The 22,072-nt window shown below is 40.9% G+C and overlaps 1 protein-coding gene across 1 annotated transcript in view; it reads left to right on the top strand.

The window, feature by feature from the left end:
• CLSTN2 (calsyntenin 2) overlaps nt 1-22,072 on the top strand; it is a 697,293-nt gene that overhangs the window by 552,641 nt on the left and 122,580 nt on the right. The window contains exons 4-5 of the mRNA XM_074963962.1: nt 214-422; nt 13,305-13,454. Coding sequence (XP_074820063.1) covers nt 214-422; nt 13,305-13,454 — 359 coding nt within the window. The remainder of the gene's footprint in view (nt 1-213; nt 423-13,304; nt 13,455-22,072) is intronic.

Raw genomic sequence — 22,072 nt, 5'->3', positions numbered from 1 at the left:
AAAGTATTAAGTAGTGCAGATTAAAAATGGAAATGAAACACGAAGTAAAATGATACAAGAGCACTTTACTCACAGTGCATAGGTTTTTATTTTCCAAGCCCTCTTTGGTGTTAATCTGTCATGTGTTTGGATAATGAACAGAGATTGACATCTCAGTTTGAAGTCAAGATGAATGGATATCTCTCTCCAAATTCTTTGTTTCTATATTTTTAGGGCAGTGGTCCATATCCAGGTGAAGGATGTTAATGAGTTTGCACCTACCTTCAAAGAGACCTCGTATAAGACCACAGTGACAGAGGGAAAGATCTATGACAGTATACTGCAGGTGGAAGCCGTGGATGAGGACTGTTCTCCACAGTACAGCCAGATATGCAATTATGAAATTGTCACCCCGGATGTTCCTTTTGCCATTGACAGAAACGGTGAGTCCTGGGCAAGATGCAATTAGGAATTCTGGGCCACGCCTTCAACTGGTGTATGTCAGCGTAGCTGCAGTGATTTCTGCTAAATAGTGGGTCCTGTGGACAATGGAGCTACCCTGATTTACATCAGCTGAGGATTTGAATTTAAATTGAAATAATATTTATTACTTGTGTGCCTGAGTCTTTGCATTAAATACTTCCACACCCGTAGGCTCAGTGCGCTACCAGTTGGTAACTCATTGTACAACATTGTGGGATGCTGGAAATGCTGCTACACCAGACTATGTGCTCTGCTTTTTTAAGACCAGATTTGGCCTCTCTGCTTTACTTTCCCATTCTATAAAACTGAGCTAATAATACTTACTTAACTCACTCGGGTAGTGGGAATTCTTTAGTTAATGCTGAAAAGGCACTTTGAAGATTAAAAGTGATATTTCCAGTCAGTGCTATGTATTGTTACTACTTTGTGTTCTGTAAGTAAGTTTTAAAATCTCTCTACAATATAGACATGAAGGGCCAGATCCAGCCTGCAAATCCATGAAAGTACAGGGCCAAAATACAGTGGAACAGCACTGGTTCTGCTGCACAAGTGGGAGAAGGATCTTGGGGGAAAGTGTAAGGGTTGTTTACCAGGGGCCTGAAATTCTAGTTTTAGATTTAATCAGTTTTTTTAAAGATAGCTTTGTTGAGGCTTGCATTGTAGCAGTGATAGATTGAGCCTACTATGTGCCATTTTTTTTCTGAGTTTTTCTGTGGCGATATTCATGGTAAAACCAATTTGGACCCCATGCAATTTTGCCTCCTTGAGATATATTCTCTCCCATGAGCAGTCTAGCTGCAATAAATAAAAATCTGTATTCTGTATATATAATTATGCTGCTTTATTCATCCTGTCATTTGAGGTTTATTATTATATGGTTTTTTAATGTAGGGCTAGATTGTAACTAGCAGTGCACAAGGGGAAGAGAGGACACAAGGACTGTGTGAAGCTAGTGCCACTACTGGTGCTGGCCTCCCTAAAAAGCGTGGAAAAACAAAATTGGGGGTATGGCCATTGCTCTTCTCTGCACCAGCCAGCAGACATGACCTCATGTGCAGGGAAGAGAGGGGAGGACACTGTGCATCCTTTGGAAGAGTGTAGCAGGCAGGCACAATGCCTCCATGATCTCCAGCGAGGGTGGTGCATCCCTGCTTTGAGCAGTGGTTTGTCTACCATAATCTTGTCCTGCACATTACTAAAGTCCTAATAGAATGTTTCAGGAAGGAGGAACAATTTATCAAATAACTCAATTCTGTTCCCCTAAACGTGGATTCTAATCCAAGATGTTTACAAAGACTAATATGTTTTTAATGTGCCTAAGTACTTTAGGGTCCGAAATCCCATTTTCAAAAACACCTAAGTGGCTTAGGTACCTTTGAAAATATTACCCACAGTGCCTATCAACTTGTTGTCTAAGGTCCTGCTTCAGTAAATTACTTAACTACATGCCTAACTTTAAGCATGGGAGTAATACACTGAGGTCAAGGGGACTACTCACTTGCTTAAAGTTAGTCCCATGCTTAAGAACCTTGATGAATCAAGGTCTAAATGCTGACTGGAGCACCTGCTCCCAGTGTTTCTGATAGCCCAGATTTTCCTGGCATGGATCAGCAGGAAGAATGACTAATTCTCCTCTCTACTGGTGGTCCCTGGTGAGTGGAACTGAAGCGCACTTCCTTGCGGAGTAACAAGGAATAAAGACTGCTCTGGGCAAACACTAATTCGCCCTCTAGTCCTAGGTTTAAATTGGTTTCCTGGTACATATTTGCTGATATAAAAACAAAATGAAAAGGTATTTTATGAAAAAATACCTTAGTTTACGCTGGAAAAAACACCTTATGTTTTCCATATGCCGCAGCCCTACCCTTGGCTGCCCTACTTGCCTGTCAGCTTCTTGCAACTTCCAGTCCACTTCACACTGGGGAGCAACACAGCACTTGTCACCAGAGTTGCGGGTGGCAGGGTCACATTAAAACACTTTGAAGACTTCCCCTGCTGCACATATAATACAAACCAGCAGCTCTCTGAGTAGGGTATTTCAGCAGATCCTCTCTGGCATCGCCTTGTGGATCAAATGTGCTACCTCTTGCATTCTTGAGGGAAGAGAACTATGATGGAAAACTGAGCAGTTGTGTTACCCTAAGGTCATGAGAGACATCATGCTGAGATCTTTCAAGAAACATCCAGGCCTGGCCATTGACATTTTATCAACTTTTTGCTATTGATCTTGACAAAAAATACTTTTTTTGCATGAAGTAATTTAAAAAAAAGGTTAATGTCTGTGCTCAGAAGAAACTCTACAAAGAAATGTGTCATATGTGAGCTCCAACTTATCTTGCCCCACGGAATCAGTTAATCCATGTTGTGTTTAGGAGGAGAGCACTTTTTTTCTGAAGTTTAATCTGATTTTTGGCAAAATTACAAATGGAAAGCTGCTGTCTTCTCCTAGTAGTCATTTTCATGCTGGGATGCTTTAGAGAAAACCTTTCCCCTGTTCAAAACTGATTTGTCTTTATTTGTGCTGCTTTCACATAATGCATAGCTGTGCATCAAAAGATAATAACCAGTTAGCATCAATAAAAATGTAAATGGCATGCGGGGAGGGGGGGAATCCTCCCCATTATAATATCATCATAGCACGCATTTTAGATATCATATGGAGGCGTAATCATAATGGTTATGATTGTGTTCAAGTAAATGGGAGTCAATTGGCGCAGTAATCTTTTCTCAGAGAGAGTGCTAGAACAGGAGATTTTATACAGCGAGATAGGCATGTGCATGCAATTCCCTCCAACTCTGCCAGATTTACTGATTTCTATTTCCCGAGTTTGAGATATTAGGAAATACTATAGGTTTCAGTTTTTATGCATTATCTTTCAAAAGTGATTTAACAAGTAGCTGTGTAGTGCTTGGATGGTTGGTGTGAATAAGGAGAAATGTCAGGATTGTTGGGTAATGTGACAGGGTCTACAGGCCCCACACTGAACAAGGTGGAATAAGGGGCTGGGGGCCCCTCTCCTCAACAGGCGCATGGTATGCTCCCAGTGGAGGAACAGTTTAAAGGACCCTGGTAGGCAAAGAGAAAGGGGAAATGAACTGCATGTGGCACCAGGAAGCAAGGTGAGAGCTGTGCCAGGACTGGCAATGGCTTTGTGAAGGCTGCTCTAGCAGCAGGGACTGGGATCTCCCCTTCCCCTCTTCTTTGGGAGTTGAAAGCCCTAAGGGAGTTTGACTTACTGAACAGGACATGAAGGGTATGTTTAAACTGCAGTAAAAGACCAGCGGCATGGCCACAGCTGGCCCAGGTCAGCTGACTCAGGATCACGGGGCTTGAGCTGCAGGGCTAAAAATTGCTGTGTAGGCATTAGGGCTCAGGGTAGAGTCCACGTTCTGGGGTGCTGGAACAATTTTTATAGTGGGGGTGCTAGAGAGCCATTGAACCAAACTGTAAACCCTGTATATGATGCAAACCACTTCAAACCAAGGGATGCGTCATCACCACCAGAACCCCTAGTTCTAGCATCTGTGCCCCACTATTTATTTAGCTGTGGGGTGCTTTAAATAAGATCTAGGAGATATCTGCAACTGTGCCTATTAAGGTGTGTTGTGCTAATTAAGAGTTCACATATAGGTTTGCTTAATGTACAAACCGTGTCCAGAGGTTTTAGTTCTAATGGATAAACCTGTTGTCATGCTTTACAAAAGGGATGAGTATTTCACATATTTAATGGTAAGCAGGGGGGAATTTTTTTTTTAGAAGCTATTCTTTTTGGACGGGATCCAAAGCTCAATGTTGCCAATGGAAATTTTTTCATTGACTACAATGAGCTTTGGATCAGACCCTAAGAAACAAAACCTAAATATTGTACTCAGCCCAAATATATGAGTTCTGTGCAGAGAAGAGGCTGTTTTACAATCTAGGACGTGCAACCCCCCATCTTCACAAAAATATGAAAAGAATCCCATAGCACTTGCATCTGTAACAATGTATAGCAGGGGTAGGCAACCTATGGCATGCGTGCCAAAGGCTGCATGCAAGCTGATTTTCAATGGCACTCACACTGCCAGGGTCCTGGCCACCAATCCAGGGGGCTCTGCATTGTAATTTAATTTTAAATGAAGCTTCTTAAACATTTTAAAAACCATATATACTTTACATACAACAATAGTTTACTTATATATTAAAGACTTATAGAAAGAGTCCTTCTAAAAATGTTAAAATGTATTAGTGGCACGGAAAATCTTAAATTAGAGTGAATAAATGAAGACTCGGCCCACCACTTCTAAAAGGTTGCCCGCCCCCGATGTATGGCTTTGCCAGACAATACATAGCAGCTTACGTGCTTACTGCAGAGGCTTCATTTTTTTTACACAGGCCTAGTATCATGTACCTGACTAATTCAAGAAACATCTGAATATTTTGTTCCCATGAAAAATCATTGCTTTGCTTTCAAAATGGAGAACACCTCTGTTCTATGCAGCCAACAGGGAGAAATTGGGGCACGACACCACCACCAACAACAAAAACATGTATCTCAGCTTTAAATCTGTTCTGCATTGCCAGAAAGAAGTTTTAACAGTGGACAGGATGTGACCGTCTGTGGGGCAGGGCATAGGAAAAGCCTTCACTCCAGCCTCCCAAAACACAGACAGCAGAAATGTGCCAGTGCAGAGACTTGTAACCTGCCATCAGCATAAACAAGTAGCAGATTACAACTCTCTGCGCTGACACACGTCACACAGTCACTCTAGTCACACTTTCCTTCATAGGCTGAGCTATGGTGGTTGTATGTTATTGCTCCATGCTCAGCAAAAAAGAAACCCAAGCCAAACAGTACTTGGGTAGTGTAAATTTCCCAGAGTGGGATACAGGAGAAGCAAGAAACCCAGGTAAATATGTAACAACAAAGCAAGCCGCTAGAGTGGTGTAGTTAAAAATTACATGAGCTTGTTGCTCACGGCTTGCTACCCCCATTAGTTTTTCTTACTAGCCAAGTAATGGGTTATTTTAGGGCACTTAAATCATAGGTAATTTTACTCATTACTGCCAGCCAAAAGCATTCAAAAGTGAGGCTGCAAAAAATTATGACTTTTAAAAATCATAATTTGGGGGGGAGGTATTTGATTTTTGGTTTTTAAGCTTTTAGGCCTCATGTTTTCAAGTTTTTCTCCACAGCAAGAGGGCTAGAAAGTAAACAATGAAACATTCTCAAATAATCACATGACTCCAGGAGTTGCAGCTTAACGGTAAACACCAAATACCATGACAGTCATGATTAAATTGCAAGAGTTGGCAACAGTGTTTATTGGTAGAAAAGGAGAGAGAGAGAGTTCACTCTAGTCATTGAATTATCTTTAGAATGTTCACCCAGTCTATCCAGAGATGCCCATTGTATCTACTCTTTTTTTGTAGCAGGGATGAAATTCGTGGTAAAAAGATCCAAGATGCCATCTGGTATTTGAAAAATGCAAAGGGGAAGTATGAAGGAGTGTCACAGACACTACATCTGTGAGATAGATTGGGAAAATATCCAATAGAGCAGAATTTGTTTTGGATCCTGATTTGGATCATAAGCTAGGTATCACAGACCTAACTTCAGGAGAGGTGCATTGAGTCTATTAACTGTATTGTGATGAATCTCAGCATTATGGAATGTGTATTCAGTGCTTATGAGATGCTGTGTGATACCTTTCCTTTCTCAGATGAAAGAGGTGTGTGTGTGTGAGATGCAGGGTTGTTAGGAACCACTAATCATTAAAAAAGGAGTACTTGTGGCACCTTAGAGACTAACAAATTTATTTGTTAATCTAATCATTAGACTCTCTTTTAAACCACCTTTGAAATTACCAGTTCAATCAAACCTTGGGAAGAACAAGGTGCCATTTGCCATGTGAGATCCAAGTCCCGCAAGGGACGGAATACCACACACTGAATTTTCAACTGGTGTAAACCATCAGAGCTCCATCGAAGTCAGTGAAGCTATGGTGAAGCCAGTTCACACCAGCTGAGAGCCTGATTCTGTATACCTTACATACAATGGCTTGGGTGTGTGTCTGTAATTTTCTGCTGAATAAAATTCCATCCATGTGAGGAGACCATAATGCTAATAAAATGGACTTTTTTGTATGTAATGAGCTTAACTTTGTCGGTAATGAACTACTGGCCATAAAATAAAATCACGTAACAGGAAGGGGCAAATTCATGCGTGTCCACATGAAGAACTGGGAATGAAGGCACAAGATCTGACTTTTTTTTAAAACTGATTGTGGCATGCAGCCTAGTAGAGTTTTCCTCCTAGCAGAGACCTTCAATGACCAATTCAATAGTTATTTATTTAAAATAAAATTAGACAATATTAGTAACAATTATGTTGTAATGCAGAGTTCTGTCACAAAATAAGGTTTTATCAGAACTTTATGTTTACTGCATTTTCTACCTCATTTGGCAGGTGACATGGTTTGGTGAACAGAGCACAGGCTGTGAGCAGACAAGGGTTCTATTCCAGCATTGCCACTGACCTACTGGGTAAACTTCTGTGGCTACATCTGCGTTACGAGCAAGGGGTGTGATTCCCAGCTCATGTAGACATACTTGTGCTAGCGCTCATCAGGCTAGTGCACTAAAAATAGTAATTTAGCTGCAGTAGCATGGGGAGCAGCAGCAGCAACATGAGCTAGTTGCCCTGAGTACAAACCTGCCTGAATCCTGGGATACGTACTTGAAGTGGTTAGCCCATGCCACTGCTGCTACACTACTATTATTTGTGCACTACCTTGTTGAGACATAGCACACGTATGTCTACATGAGCCTGGAATCCCACCCCCAAGCTCATAGTGTAGAAATAGTCTCTGCTTTTGTGAGGCATTTTCAGATCTTTATATGAAAAGTACTGTAAGATATGATTTAGAAAGCTGTGCAGCTTGTAGCTGCCTGTTGGCTTATTTGTTAACTTGACTCTCCACAATGTAGTCTCCACCAGCTCGCATGTCCTTGAAGAGAACATAGAATATGGGCTGTCAGAAGAAGATGAGAATTTAGTGTTAAGACATCATGAATTCTCTGTGTGTGTGTTTTAAATCACCCCGTGTTCACTGCCATTAAAGAGTTCTGCTTCCTCACAAGGCATTATTCTAATACTTAGGGTGACCAGATAGGAAGTGAGAAAAATCAGGACAGGGGGTGGGGGGGTCTTAGGCACCTATATAAAAAAGCCCCAAATATTGGGACTGTCCCTATAAAATTGGGACATCTGGGAATCCTATTAATACCCCAACAGGTAGCCAGATGCAGCCTCCCATAGCCCTCTACTGTAGAGAGGATGGAAAGAGACTTCAATTTCAAAGTTCAGCCCCTGTGCCCCAGGACAGATAGTAGAGGTGAGAGGCCACTGATGCAGCAAAAAGAACCTTTCACCCTCCATAGGAGTCATGAATTGCTTTTTTTATAATACAGTCACTCCCTGCTATCACAGGAGGCATGGATAAAACTTAAGGGGCAATTCTGGTTCATCTGGTGTGATAACACAGGAATTGCCCTCGTGTGACACATTTATGTTACCAATCTGCCTGGGGCTTCAGGTGATCAGGCTGAGGCTGCAGGATCTTTAGGGGAGGAGATGAAGGAGCACACCAAGTGACTAAGTTTAAAGCTTTATTAACCAAATAACAGTGGTGAGTGCTGGACGCACCCCACGTCACTCAGAGGGAGGAAGAAAGTGTTAGTGCCTGAGCCCTAACCCACTTTTATACTTACACATGCACAACACAAGGCTGGCCAACCCTGGGTAAGAAGAAGAGGGGAGGAAGGGTAGATGAGAGTTCTGCCCTGTGCACAGGTCATCTAGGGTCCGCTGTAAATCTCCGACTTGCTTCAGCTCTCGGGAGGGTTTTAAGCCCTGGGTTCTTCCGGGGGCATTTTCATCCAGGGACCCTCGTCCCCCATGCTCTCGGTACCAGTCCAAACCAGCCTTCCGCAGCTCCCTTAGTTTCCCCAAAACACACTGGTTTCAGGGTCGCACGACTGTTGTTTTTCCACTCACTGACCTTCGCAATCTTACTAGTTTTGCAACCCCTTCAGTTCTGTCTGGCTCAGTTCTTCTTTCTCACAGCTGGCCGGGGTTGAGATACAGGCTTCTGGCTGTTTGGCAGCAGAGAGCTTGTTTGTGTCTGCTGGCCTTGGGCTGTAGTTTCGTTCCTTATCTTTGGGCCTAGCTGGATCGTCGAGTTAACCTGTTCCTTTTTCCCTTCCTCCCTCTTCAGCCTCTCATAACCTGCAAAGGAATCTTCCACTCCCCACTTACACCTTCAACCCTTCCCAAGATACTTTCCACTGCATATAAAGGCGTTAGCAATATACAACACTGGTGCTTACCCAGGGGACCCCATGGGGGGGCATTTTATTGTGACACTATTTGATTAAATCAGTGGTCCAGTTCATTCAGTATCCTGTCATCAGCAGTGGATTGCATCAGTTATTGCAAAGGAAGGTGCAAGAAACCGTACAACAGGCAGTTATGGGTTAGCCTGTCCCAATAAATAGTTTCTAATATTTGACCCTTAATAGTTAGAGGTTGGTTTATGCCCTGAAGCAGGAGGGTTTATATCCTTATTATTTTTAATATGTATTATTATAACTCTGGGTATTCTTATTACCTGTATAAATGTTGAATTCCTTTTCTGAATCCTGCTTGGTGCTTGGCTTCAATGGTATATTGTTACAATGAGTTCCATGAGCTCTCTGTGAAGCATGTGGAAAAGTATTTACTTCTATTAGGTTTAACTTTCCTTCCTTTCAGTTTCATTGACTATCCCTTTGTTTGTGTAGGATGAGACAGAGAACAGAAATTCCCACTATATCACCTGTAAGCTGTTCATTATTTTGTCTATTTATAATGTTTCCCCTTTGCTTATTAAAAAAGTCTCATTGATTAAATTGTAAAATAACAAAGTAACATAAAGCTACAAACAGCAGATGTAACAGAAACACACAGAATAATTAGATCAGTAAACTACACAGTAATATGTAGAAGACATTCAAATGACCTCTAAAATTAAAAAATACCCTAAATATTCAGAATCTTAGGAGTACAAATCTTAGAAGATAACTGTGTTCTGAGATTTATAAATCATTATAATGTATTTGTATTTCATTATAGCTATCATCCCAAGCAAATTCCTGTAGGCTGCTAATGTTGATTTAGCCAACTTCAGTGTCTTGAGAATTATCTCCACATATCATGGAGTAAAGCAATGGTACAGAGAACAAAAGAAGCATACACAAAGGAATATGCAGGAAAGAAATAATAAAAAGCAGACAGTAAGTAAAGTATGAACAGATAATAAATGCACAAGTAAGTATATAGTGGCAACATTGCACTTCTTAGGGATGTAATGGTGGGAAACTGATTTACGAGTCCACCCAATTTTAGGCTTAATCAATTTTTGGTTTTATTTATACAATTCAAGACAGAATTACCACTTATAGTGTCTGAACACATGTTTATGCCAGACAATAAATAGATTATATAGAGGACCCAAGTTGCTGCATTCCAGGGCACAGGGAAGTTCTCCTGTACTCTATGATGGCCGTCGTCGCCTCCTTTGATCCCTTGGTCTTGTCCTTCAGTCCCATTCCTTCAGCTTCCGATCCAGAGTTTCACCAATTTGGGCCGTGTTCATTGAGTCTTTTTATACATTTCCTGCAATTTACACAATTTTTGCTGTTTAAACCATTTCTATCTTTCTATTCCTTGTCATCCTGCCCCTAGTTTTTCCAAGTAAAAGGACTTCTTGTCATTACAGGTTTGTGTAGGTTTTTTTAATCTCAAAATTTCCAGCACAAAGTTACATTTATCCTATCAGCAATAATGTCATTTTAAGCAAATCAGTAATTTTTATGTAAAAGGAGAAGAAATGGCAAAACAGTCCTACCAGGTAAAGCTTTAGCCTAGCCATTACCTCATCTAAATTATCCATAATTACAAATTATTAAAATAAACTAACAACGCTCATCCTAATCTTACCATTTAACAATTCATCATCTTTATATTTCAGTATTATAAGTCAGAATATTTAGTGTGTCCAATTCTGTCCCTTAATCTGTTTGGGTTTGGAGAGCACACTATGACCCTTGAATGTCAACATTTGTGTATCTGCTGCAAACGTGGGGTTTCCAGGGGACTTTTGTCACTCCAAGTCCAAAGCCTTGTGTTTGTGAATACTTCATTAGTAATTTTCCCTGTTACCATTCGGAGGGGCTTGTTTTTTAGGGCCTTGATATTTAGTTGTTTTAATGGCACCCCGACACACTGAACTTCTACCAAGGAAGCACTAAGCAATGTGAGTTATAAACAAATTCCCAACAGTGAATTCCTGATACTCATTGTAATGCCAAAAAATAACTGAGAAGTATATGTTTGAGTTTTCATTCTTATCGGATAGAAGAATCTAGTGTTCTGAATATCAGAATACATTTCAACGTGGGCCAATGGTCTAGAATAAAGGAATTCTAATCCTGTCCGTGCCTTGCTGCATGACCTTCAAGTCACTGCACTGCTCTGTTCCCCTTTCTGTGAAGTGTGTACACCCTCACCCTCAATTGGAATGGAAGGGGTTAAGGAAGGACAAAAGCAAAACAGGAAATAAGTCACACTTATTGCTGCAAGTATTCAACAAGCTGTTGTGTTCTTTTGTGTCTAATCATAAGAAAGGGGTTTAATAATGGGTGGGGTATCTCACTGGGAGCTTGAGCAGCAAGATTCAATTTAGCACAAACTGAAGGAACCCACAAAGATGTGGACCAGAAGATGGTGTTAGATCCAGCAGAGAGTAGGAGATGTCAGTGGGCTTTAGACGAGGTTCGTAAAGCTGTGTTTACAGTGAAGGGTGGCTAGAGTATACCTTTCCTGAGTGTTATTGGTTGGTTGATCTAGAAGGAAACAGGTATTTTACATATGGACAAAACCTGTGAAAAAAATGTACCAATAACATAGTTTTAGTATAAGTTGCGATAAGGGTGGGAAAGTAAAATAGCAAGCTATTTTTAGGTCAGAGAGTGGTCAGAAAAAGCTCAGTGTGACCTTTTACACGGGTTACTAACCAAGTGAGGGACAATGAAGCAGAGAGGGCTATTGACTGGATAATGATCTTGCCTACTTTGTAGGAGTTTTATGAGGGTTTAATTAAGATGCATCATTTGGAAAATATATAGTCCTAGCTAAATACTAAGGATCGGTATAGTGCAATGCTTACTGCACTGCCTCAGGAGCAGGAACCAGAATGTGACGTGGTCACAATCATCTTCCCTGTTTCCCCCTGCTATGAGGGGAGAAGAAGGGACAGCACGATGCACCCGGATAGGGTACTTCCCCCAGAGTGCAAGAGCTCTAATTCTGTGTGTGGGAATGCCCATTCTGTACGTGCTATTGTTTGTGCTCAGAAATGATCGACTCTGACCAAACTGACCAAATGACCTATATGGCACTTGCATATAGTTTCCCTGAAAACACTATCTGTGGGTTCAAGGTCTGTCTCCTGCACAGTTGTGAACTAAAGACCGGATTTGGAAATTGGCCATGTATGTATAGCAGTTTGGGGGTTGTTTTTTTCTCAAGTTTAAACTTGATGAAAAGAATTAGCAAAGGCCAGCATGTTTAAAGGAGGCAGCTCTGCCTTCTCTGTACCTTTTGATAATAAGCCACTTTTTATGTGCATAAATAACGTATGTATTTTGGTGCCCAAGTTTGCAAATTTTGGTCAAACTACTTGATTGTCAGATCAAGATTGTCATTTGGTATGATATGATGACTTGAGACAGGAGTTGCCATCTAGAATGAATATAACTTTAGGATGTGTGTATGATTAGATATATTCCTGGCTAAAGAATGCGTTAATATGTTGGAGCAAAGGGTATATTAAACATTTCTGAGGTGCAGGTTGAGCGACAACTGTATTTCTGCAGAAATGGACTGAATTAAAATGCTGAACTCATTCATTATGACAGCAATCCTAAAACACTACAGAATATGGTGACTGAGAGAGATCTTTCCATTTTCTTGTGAAATGTGCAATTTTTTTTATAACTAGAATAGGTAATTTGTCACCTTTATGTATCTGTCAGGTTTGGCAGATGAGTTTTGTTGTTGAATTTTATTTTCCATCTGGTAGCACAGAGGTGTCATATAAAATGCTGGTGAGCTTTGTTATGTAGATTATGATGATCCTTGCCCCAATCCTCCCTTCCTGTGGCTAAAGCCCGAGGGAGGGGACTAAAAGGAAGAAGGTATTCACCATTTAGATAGGAACTAACTGCAGAGGGAATGAGTGACAAGATTGTACAGCCAAAGCTAAACTATCTTCCCTCCATGATCTCCACAGGACTAGAGGGCAAACAGTGTGATTTTTTTCCTAGCCCTGACCTGACCCATAGTCTACCCTCCTCCTACTCCTTTTCCAAACATGGGCCAACGGTTTTCAGTCTGCGAGGTCTAAAGGAAAGGAGAGATGATGTGGATGCTGTATGTGAGGAGTGTATGCAGATGAGGATAGCGTTGCCTGTAATTACATGTTCAATATTACTTAAAAAGATACTTTTGCATGTAATCAAGTCTGTGCAAATACATAGCTGTAAAATGAAATCTTATATGACATTGATGGGTTCCTTTCATTTGGGCCCTGTCCCACAATCTTCTGCTTGTAGAACTCCTGAATGGGAATTCTGCCCACTGAGGGCTTGCTTTATCTGGCCCTCGCTATTGTGGGCTGGTACCTGGATGCAATACATAATTGTCAAAGAAATAAGCTTGACCAATAAATAATTCCTGGATGTTATATTAAATCTGCAGGTAATATTAGAAACACCGAGAAGCTGAACTACGATAAACAGCATGAGTATGAGATAATGGTAACTGCTTTTGACTGTGGACAAAAACGTGCAACAGAAGATGTCTTAGTACGAGTTGATGTCAAACCAGTGTGCAAACCAGGCTGGCAAGGTAGGGTTTAATATTTGATATCATTTGTTTTTTTTTCTTTCTTTCACAATATATAATGTCTGGTATTCTTTACAGTTATGTGTAAAATGATTACTATTTTTTACTGGTATTTTTTACTTGTGGCAAAGCTCAGAATGAAGGACTGATCAAATCAACGCAGAATAAAAGCATCATTTAAAAACCTTTCCAAAACTTAGTCAAACATTCTATGGAGTTCAAAAATGGTGGTGGTTTGGGTTTTGGTTTTTTTTAAATACTTTTTAGTAAACTGTTCAGAGCCAATAGAGCTAGGATAAAGCAGCGGTTCTCAAACTTCATTGCACCATGACCCCCTTCTGACAACAAAAATTACTTCATGACCCCAGGCAGGTGGCAGGGCAGGGGCAGAGCCCGAGCCCTGCTGCCCCAGACTGGAGCCCTTGGGTTTTGGCTTCAGCCCCAGACCCCAGCAAGTCTAATACTGGCTTTGATGACCCCATTAAAATGGGGTCGCAACCCACTTTGGGGTCCCGACCCACAGTTTGAGAACCGCTGGGATAGATCAAGCAGGATTCTTTTTCAAGAGTCATCAACAGAGTTGTTTACTAAGTTCTACCTACATGGACAGTCTGTTAGTGCTATTAGTGTATTTGCACAGTACCAAGGAGGGCACAATCTGCAGGCAGCAATCTGCCACAGTTCCTCGTCCCTAAAATGGGGTTAACACCTAATTGTTAGTGTGGATGCTTATGGAGGAAAAATCTTGCCTTCATTGTCATCACCTAGATTGTGGAGCTGGCTGACAGAAGAAACTACTTGTAAACTGAGCACAATGGTTCTGGAAGTCAGTGAGATGCAATAAACGTGGAGCACCAGGATTCCATTTTTATACTCACCATTCAGAGGAGAAAACCACATGTTAGTTGTCAGAGGCCATACATAGTTTTCATTGTGCATGTGTCCAGAATATTTGAGGGACAGATTTTATAAAAATAAGTGTATGAAAGAAACAAATTTGAAATAGTTCTACATTTTCTTAGCTATGTTTGTTGGTCTAAAAAACTTACTATTCTTGTTATAAGATTAAAGAGAATTCTTTAGAGAGATTTTACTTGTGCAAATACTCTATTTTGTGAGATCATTTGCTGGAAGATTAAATGAATCAAAATGTAAGCTCAGGAACTAGTATTAAAATGATGCAATCCCTGGTTGTTAACTATTTCATTATTTCCGTAAAGGTATTCTATTGACTGGGTAATCTTTGTGAAGAAATCATGCTCAAAGCACAATTATACTCAATTATGCTCAAAGCACAATAACAACATACTTACAGCAATTTTATTTGACAGTTCAGACATCAATTACAATACAGTTGCTCATTGGAACATATTTCAGGTAATTAAAAAAACTGATAGGTGATAAAAGATGCAAACAACCCTTCTTGCCTACATTCTCCTTCTTTAATATTACGTAAAATGGATATAATCTATTTATGATCTTGGCAAAAGGCTGGACATGAGTTCTGATTCTTCCCACATGCAGAATTTATTCTCCTCCTAGAAATCAGAGTTGTGTGTGACTGATGCTTTGTTTAACTCTTGATGTATAGTAGGGATCAGTCCCTGGATTGTTATTTTAATGTAGTAACATTGAGAGAATTTAGAGGCCCATATGTTTGGAATAGAAAATAAAATGGGGTGGATGGTGGGAACTGCATTAAACTGAGGCAGAACTTATCTAAAGTATGTAGACAAAAATCACATTTTAAAAAATTTGTACACTATGTGGTATAAGAAGAGAATAGCTCATCTAAGACATCTATGAGCAGTTGGAAATTATGTGGCCTGATAGCATTTATTAAGCCTGTACGTAATATTTATTTTAACCCTGAATTTTGTTTTTGTAGGCTATGCTGCACAATTGTGTTCTTTGTTGTTTATGATCTGAGATTGTTCAAGAGTCTATTATGAGTCTTTGGCATAGGCCATGGAGAAAATCTGTATTAGTAAACTGCACTAGATTCTGCTCTCAGTTATACCAAGGTACTTCCAAATTAGTTCATTTGATGGAGTTAGTCTGGTTTTTACATCAGAGAAATGGATAACAGAATCTCTTTAATTGTATCTACGTTTCTTCAGATCACTTGAAATGGTATGTGATTGCATTGTATATTGTAAGATCCTTGGGATCTTGGATTACATGAGTATAGTGCATCTTTGGCACTCAAATAATAAGCATAGAATCATAGTTTCTTTGAAGAAAGCACTAGCTGAGTTTCAAACAGACAGCACATTTTTCTAATCAAGTTGAGTTTCTCCTATATTTTATATAGACCAATAATCCACTCACCTGTGGTACCATGGATTTTTAATGTAAAATGATAGAAGCTTATCTCGAATTTTGTATATTTGCTTCAGGTAGTTGGTTCTCAGAATCTCCACTCAGTTGAATGAGATTGCTTTGGTTGTTTGTTCAATTACCCATGTCCTTTTTACATATAGCAGAGGATTATAAAACATCATTACAGATTTCTTAGAAATTGTGGAATGTCATTACAAATTACTGTCCTCCCTTTGATACTGAAGAGATTGTGCCTGACCAGGTTTCACACTGGAATAAATCACCACAATGGACTTGTGTTAAGGTTAGAATCACTGCCTTTAAAAAAGGAACTGATGAGCCAAACCTTCACTCCTTACTCAAACAAAACTCCATCAGCTTTTTGATCAGGCTCCTAGTCTTTGTGACACTAAGGCAACATGACCACCTTTTTAAATGAATGTGCAAAAATCTAAATATCAGAGTGCATCTCTGTTCCCTTCTTTGTGTTTTTCTATCAGTGTTTTGAATTGCTGTTTCATTTTCTGCTGTAAATTGCTTTCTCTTTGAAATCGACTACCATTTAAAGTTTTAAAAATTATAATTTATTTTTTTACAGATAATGGTTAGAAACTTGTTTGATTATATATGGTATTTTAAATACATCTGATAAGTAGTAAATTTCAAAGGTCACATTTAAAAAAAGAACTAAAATAGGAGTATGTATTGTATTATTAATAATGCTTATTGCAATGAAGACATGAAAGGTGTTATTTTCAAAAACTGATAAAAGTAACTAATTTCTACTTGTCAGACCCAGTAGTATAATGAGAAAAGATGCAACATAGGCAACAGTGAGGTGGGGGGAGAAAAAAAAATCATTACTAGCATGTTGAGGCCTGTGGCGAATTATGTTCCATTATAAATTATGCTGGCGGGAAAAAAGGAAAGGGGAATTTAGTATTCTTGAGTAGAGAGTGTGCCAAAAAGAAAGAAAGAAAAACACAGGTACAAAGACCTCCTAAATCTCACCTTCAGGTTGACAAAGATCTGATCAGTTATTGACCAATTAAACCACAAATCAGGTTTTTATTTTACTTCACAAGAACAGAATGATTCCAAAGGGATAACAATCACTAAGGCTACCAGGCTACTGAGCTGCTGTAAACAAACCAGTCTGCTCAGAATTCAGGGAACTCATCTGAATAGTCTGTCTCTTCCCAAAATACATAGTTAAAAATGAATTAAGGTTGCAAGTAAGAACATAAGAATGGCCATACTGGGTCAGACCAAAGGTTCATCTAGCCCAGTATCCTGTCTACCGACAGTGGCCAATGCCAGGTGCTTCAGAGGGAATGTAATCATCAAATGATCCATCCCATGTTGCCCATTCCCAGCTTCTGGCAAACAGAGGCTAGGGACAATTCAGAGCACAATTTTGCATCCCTGCCCATCCTGGCCAATAGCCATTGAGGGCCCTATCCTCCATGAACTTATTTAGTTCTTTTTTGAACCCTGTTATAGTCTTGGTCTTCACAACATCCTCTGGCAAAGAGTTCCACAGCTTGACTGCGTGCTGTGTCAAGAAATCCTTCCTTTTGTTTGTTTTAAACCTGCTGCCTATTCAATTAATTTGGTGACCCCTAATTCTTGTATTATTAGGAGGAGTAAATAACACTTTCTTATTTACTTTCTCCACACCAGTCATGATTTTATACACCTTGATCATATTCCCCCGTTATTCGTCTTTTTTCCAAGATGAAAAGTCCCAGTCTTATTGATCTGCCCTCAGATGGAAGCTGTTCCATGCCCCTAATAATTTTTGTTGCCCTTTTCTATACCTTTTCCAATTGCAATATATCTTTTTTTGAGATGGGGCAACCACATCTGCACGCAGTATTCAAAATGTGGGTGTACCATAGATTTATATAGAGGCAATACGATATTTTCTGTCTAATTATCTATCCCTTTCTTAATGATTCCCAACATTCTGTTAGCTTTTTGGACTGCTGCTGCACATTGAGAAGATGTTTTCAGAGAACTATCCACAAGGACTCCAAGATCTTTTTCTTGGATGGTAACAGCTAATATCATTTTATATGTATGGTTGGGATTATGTTTTCCCATGTGCATTACTTTGCATTTATCAACATTGAATTTCATCTGCCATTTTATCACCCAGTCATCCAGTTTTGTGAGATCCCTTTGTAACTCTTCAGAGTCTGCTTTGGACTGAACTATCTTGAGTAGTTTTGTATCATTTGCAAATTTTGCCACCTCAGTCTTTACCCTTTTTTCCAGATCATTTATGAATATGTTGAACAGTACTGGTCCCAGTACAGACCCCTGGAGGACACCACTATTTATCTCTCTCCATTCTGAAAACTGACCATTTATTCCTACCCTTGCTTTCCTATCTTTAACCAAGAGAGGACCTTCCCTCTAATCCCATGACAGATTACTTTGCTTAAGAGCCTTTGGTGAGCCTTGCCAAAGGCTTTCTGAAAATCTAAGTACAGTATATGCACTGGATCACCCTTGTTCACATGCTTGTTAGCCCCGCTCAAAGAATTCTTGTAGATTGGTGAGACATGATTTCCCTTTACAAAAGCTGTGTTGGTTCTTCCCCAACATATTGGGTTCATCTATGTGTCTGATAATTCTATTCTTTACTATTGTTTCAACCAATTTGCCTAATACTTAAATTAGACTTACCAGCCTGTGTCATAAATATAAAGGGAAGGGTAACCACCTTTCTGTATACAGTGCTATAAAAGCCCTCCTGGCCAGAGGCAAAGTCCTTTTACCTGTAAAGGGTTAAGAAGCTCGGGTAACCTGGCTGGCACCTGACCCAAAATGACCAATGAGGGGACAAGATACTTTCAAATCTGGAGGGAGGAAAAGGCTTTTGTCTGTCTGTGTGATACCTTTGTCAGGAACAGATCAAGGATGCAAGCCCTCCAACTCCTGTGAAGTTAGTAAGTAATCTAGTAAGTAAAGAAAATGTGTTAGGTTTTCTTTGTTTTGGCTTGGAAATTCACTGAGCTGGAGGAAATGTGTATTCCTGTTTTTGTGTCTTTTTGTAACTTAAGGTTTTGCCTAGAGGGATTCTTTATGTCTTGAATCTGACTGCCTGTAAGATTATCTTTCATTCTGATCTTACAAAGTTGTTCTCTTATCTTTTTTTGTTCTTTTAATAAAATTCTGTTTTTTAAGAATCTGATTGGGTTTTTTGGGTCTTAAAAAACAAACAAAGGCTGGTTTGTGCTCATCTTGTTTATTCTCAAGCCTCCCCAGGAAAGGTGGTGTAAGGGCATGGGGGGATATTTTGGGGAAATAGGAACTCCAAGTGGTCCTTTCCCTGTTCTTTGTCTAAATCACTTGGTGGTGGCAGCATACTGTTCAAAGATAAGGCAAAATTTGTGCCTTGGGAAAGTTTTAACCTAAGCTGGTAAAAATTATCTTAGGGGTTTTTTTGATGCGGGTCCCCACATCTGTACCCTAGAGTTCAGAGTGGGGAGGGTACCCTGACAGCCTGTGATTGGCAGGATCGCCTCTGGAGCCTTTTTCAAAAATTGGCATCACGTTAGCTATTCTCCACTCATCTGGTACAGAAGCTGATTTAAATGATAGGTTACATACCACAGTTGTTAGTTCTGCAATTTCACAGTTGGTTCCTTCAGAACTCTTGAGTGAATACCATCTGGTCCTGGTGATTGATTACTGTTTAATTTATCAATTTATTTCAAAACCTCCTCTAATGGCACCTCAATCTGAGACAGTTCCTCAGATTTTGATAAGTTTAGTTTCTCGGCAATGGCCTTATTTTCCTTGAGTGCTCCTTTAGCATCTTGATCATCCAGTGGTCCCACTGGTTGTTTAGCAGGTTTCCTGCTTCTGATGTACTTAAAAAAAATTTTTGCTGTTACTTTTTTTGTCTTTGACTAGCCATTCCTCAAATTCTTTTTTTGCCTTCCTAATTATATTTTTACACTTCACTTGCCAGAGTTTATGCTCCTTTCTATTTTCCTTAATATGTTCTAACTTCCACTTTTTAAAGGATGCCTTTTTGCCTCTAACTGCTTCTTTTACTTTGTTATTTAGCCATGGTGGCACTTTTTTGGTCCTTTTTCCTCCTAGGCCAGTGGTTTTCAAACTGCGGGTCTCGACCCACTACTGGGTTGCAGAATATAAGGCACTGGGTCATGGCGGCTCTGGTCAGCACTGCCAACCAGGCCATTAAAAGTCCCGCCAGTGATGCTGCCTTGCTAAGTCAGGCTACTAGTCCCTACCTCTTCTGACACCGCGCTGCGCCCTGGAAGCAGCCAGCAGCAGGTCCAGCTTCTAGGCGGGGTGGATAATGGGGCTGTGCATGCTACCCCCGCACCGAGCACCAGTTCCGCACATGAGCTGGGAGGGGATGGTGCCTGCAGGCGAGAGCCACGTGGAGCTGCTTGCGTGCCTCTGCCTAGCAGCCAGACCTGCTGCTGGCCACTTCTGGGGCGCAGCGCCGCCCACGGTTCCAGGACAGGCAGGAAGCCTGCCTTAACACCCCCGCTGGGCTACTGACTGGGAGCCACCTGAGGTAAGTCCATGCTCCAACCCCACGCCACAAGCCCCAGCCCTGAGCCTCCCCCAAACCCAGAGCCCTTCCTGTACCACAAACCTCTCATCCCTGGCCCCACTCCAGAGCCCGCACCCCAACCCTCTGCCCAAGCCCTGAGCCCCCCCCAAAACCCAGAGCCCCCTCCTGCACCCCAAACCCCTCATCCCCAGCCCCACCCCAGAGCCAGTACCCACAGCCCAGATCACTGACCCCCTCCCACACCTCAACCCCCTGCCCCAGCCCAGAACCCCCTCCCACACCCTGAACCCCTCATTCATGGCCCCATCCCACAACCCTCACCCCCGCACCCAAATTCTCTGACCCAGCCCTGAACCCCTCTCACACCCCAAACCCCTCATCCCCAGCTCCACTGGGTCTCGGGCCCTTTCCTGTTGGGGGCAACCACCAGTGGCAGGGTTCCTGTGGAGGCCCAACTGCAACTTAAATTTTGCTTCATTTTGGCATAATCCCTGCTATCCATCAGATGCTGGAAGTTGAAGTTGCTGGGAGTCCTTGGCAGGCAGCACACTCAGGTCCTTAGGAAGGAGAAGGTTCTCTCAACCACTGTCAGGGGCTTATATCTGTTTAAAGCATGATCTCAAAAAATGAAACTCTGGCAAAGGTACAGTGATGCTGTTGATGGATCCTGTAAGAAGTTCTATCCAGAGTTCCCCAGAAAGGCCACTTCGTATGCATGGCCTTTGAAAGTGGTAAAAGAGAAAAGTTCTCCCCTTCAAAAGTTTTTTGCATTTATGCCAAGGGGAGGTGGAACAGATGAGATGATCAGGTGGGATGGCTCATATTTTCATATATCTGTTTCCAAAATGGAGCTGAAAATGCTTTGGAAATAACTCTCTCTGAGCTGCACTTTTCTCTACGTTTGTTTGCAACCCCATGCAGAGAATGCTGGCGAAGGCAGAATGGCATGGGCCATCATACAGAGTTGTGCCATTAAAATAACTTTTCATTCTCCCTGTATGTGCTTTTGAGGTGAGGAGGGGACAAATACACCCACTGCTGGAGAAGGCAAACCCACAAAAATGGAAATGGCCATACGCAAACCTACGTCTATATATACACAACTCTAGAGGGAACTCTACAATATTTCTGTGGAAATAAACAAGGCAGTACAGCAGCTGGCTAAATACCATGTACTCAGACAAAAAAAAGGGGTGCAGAATGACTACCTGATGTGTATGATATGACTAATGTACAAAACCACTTTGAAAATACCATTTCAGGTGAAAGACAAAGAAGTTAGTGTGATCTATTGGAATAATTACAGTGTCTAACTTGTTAGAATATCTTGGCTGTTTGGCATCTTGACTGTGGGAGTTGTGAGCAGCTGCTGTGAACTTATGTGTATCTGAAGCACCCTGCTGCTCGGGGCTAACGTGTGTGATGGAGCAGTTGGATTCAGATTTTCAGGCAGTGGCCAGGTGCATGTATGCTGTGTGGCTGAGTTGTGTGCTATCACCATGATGCTTTCTATAAGAATACTGAGCATCCTTTACAGGGCATGTTGAGGTTTAGAAGCCCCTTAATCTGGTTCCATACATGGCCAACATCCAAACTGTAGGTACTTGTGTACTATAAAAGGTATGTAATAGAGGATAAGAACTATTCAGTGTGTTTTTACTTCCCTGGGTAGCACAACCAATGCTGAATGAGTCAGGTCACTGAATGTGTGAATAGCACACTATTTAGGCTGAGG

The sequence above is a fragment of the Natator depressus genome, chromosome 9 (assembly GCF_965152275.1).
Source record: "Natator depressus isolate rNatDep1 chromosome 9, rNatDep2.hap1, whole genome shotgun sequence".
Taxonomy (NCBI): Eukaryota; Metazoa; Chordata; order Testudines; family Cheloniidae; genus Natator; species Natator depressus.
The sequence above is the reverse complement of the archived record's forward strand: the minus strand, read 5'-3'. Positions and strand labels throughout refer to the sequence as shown.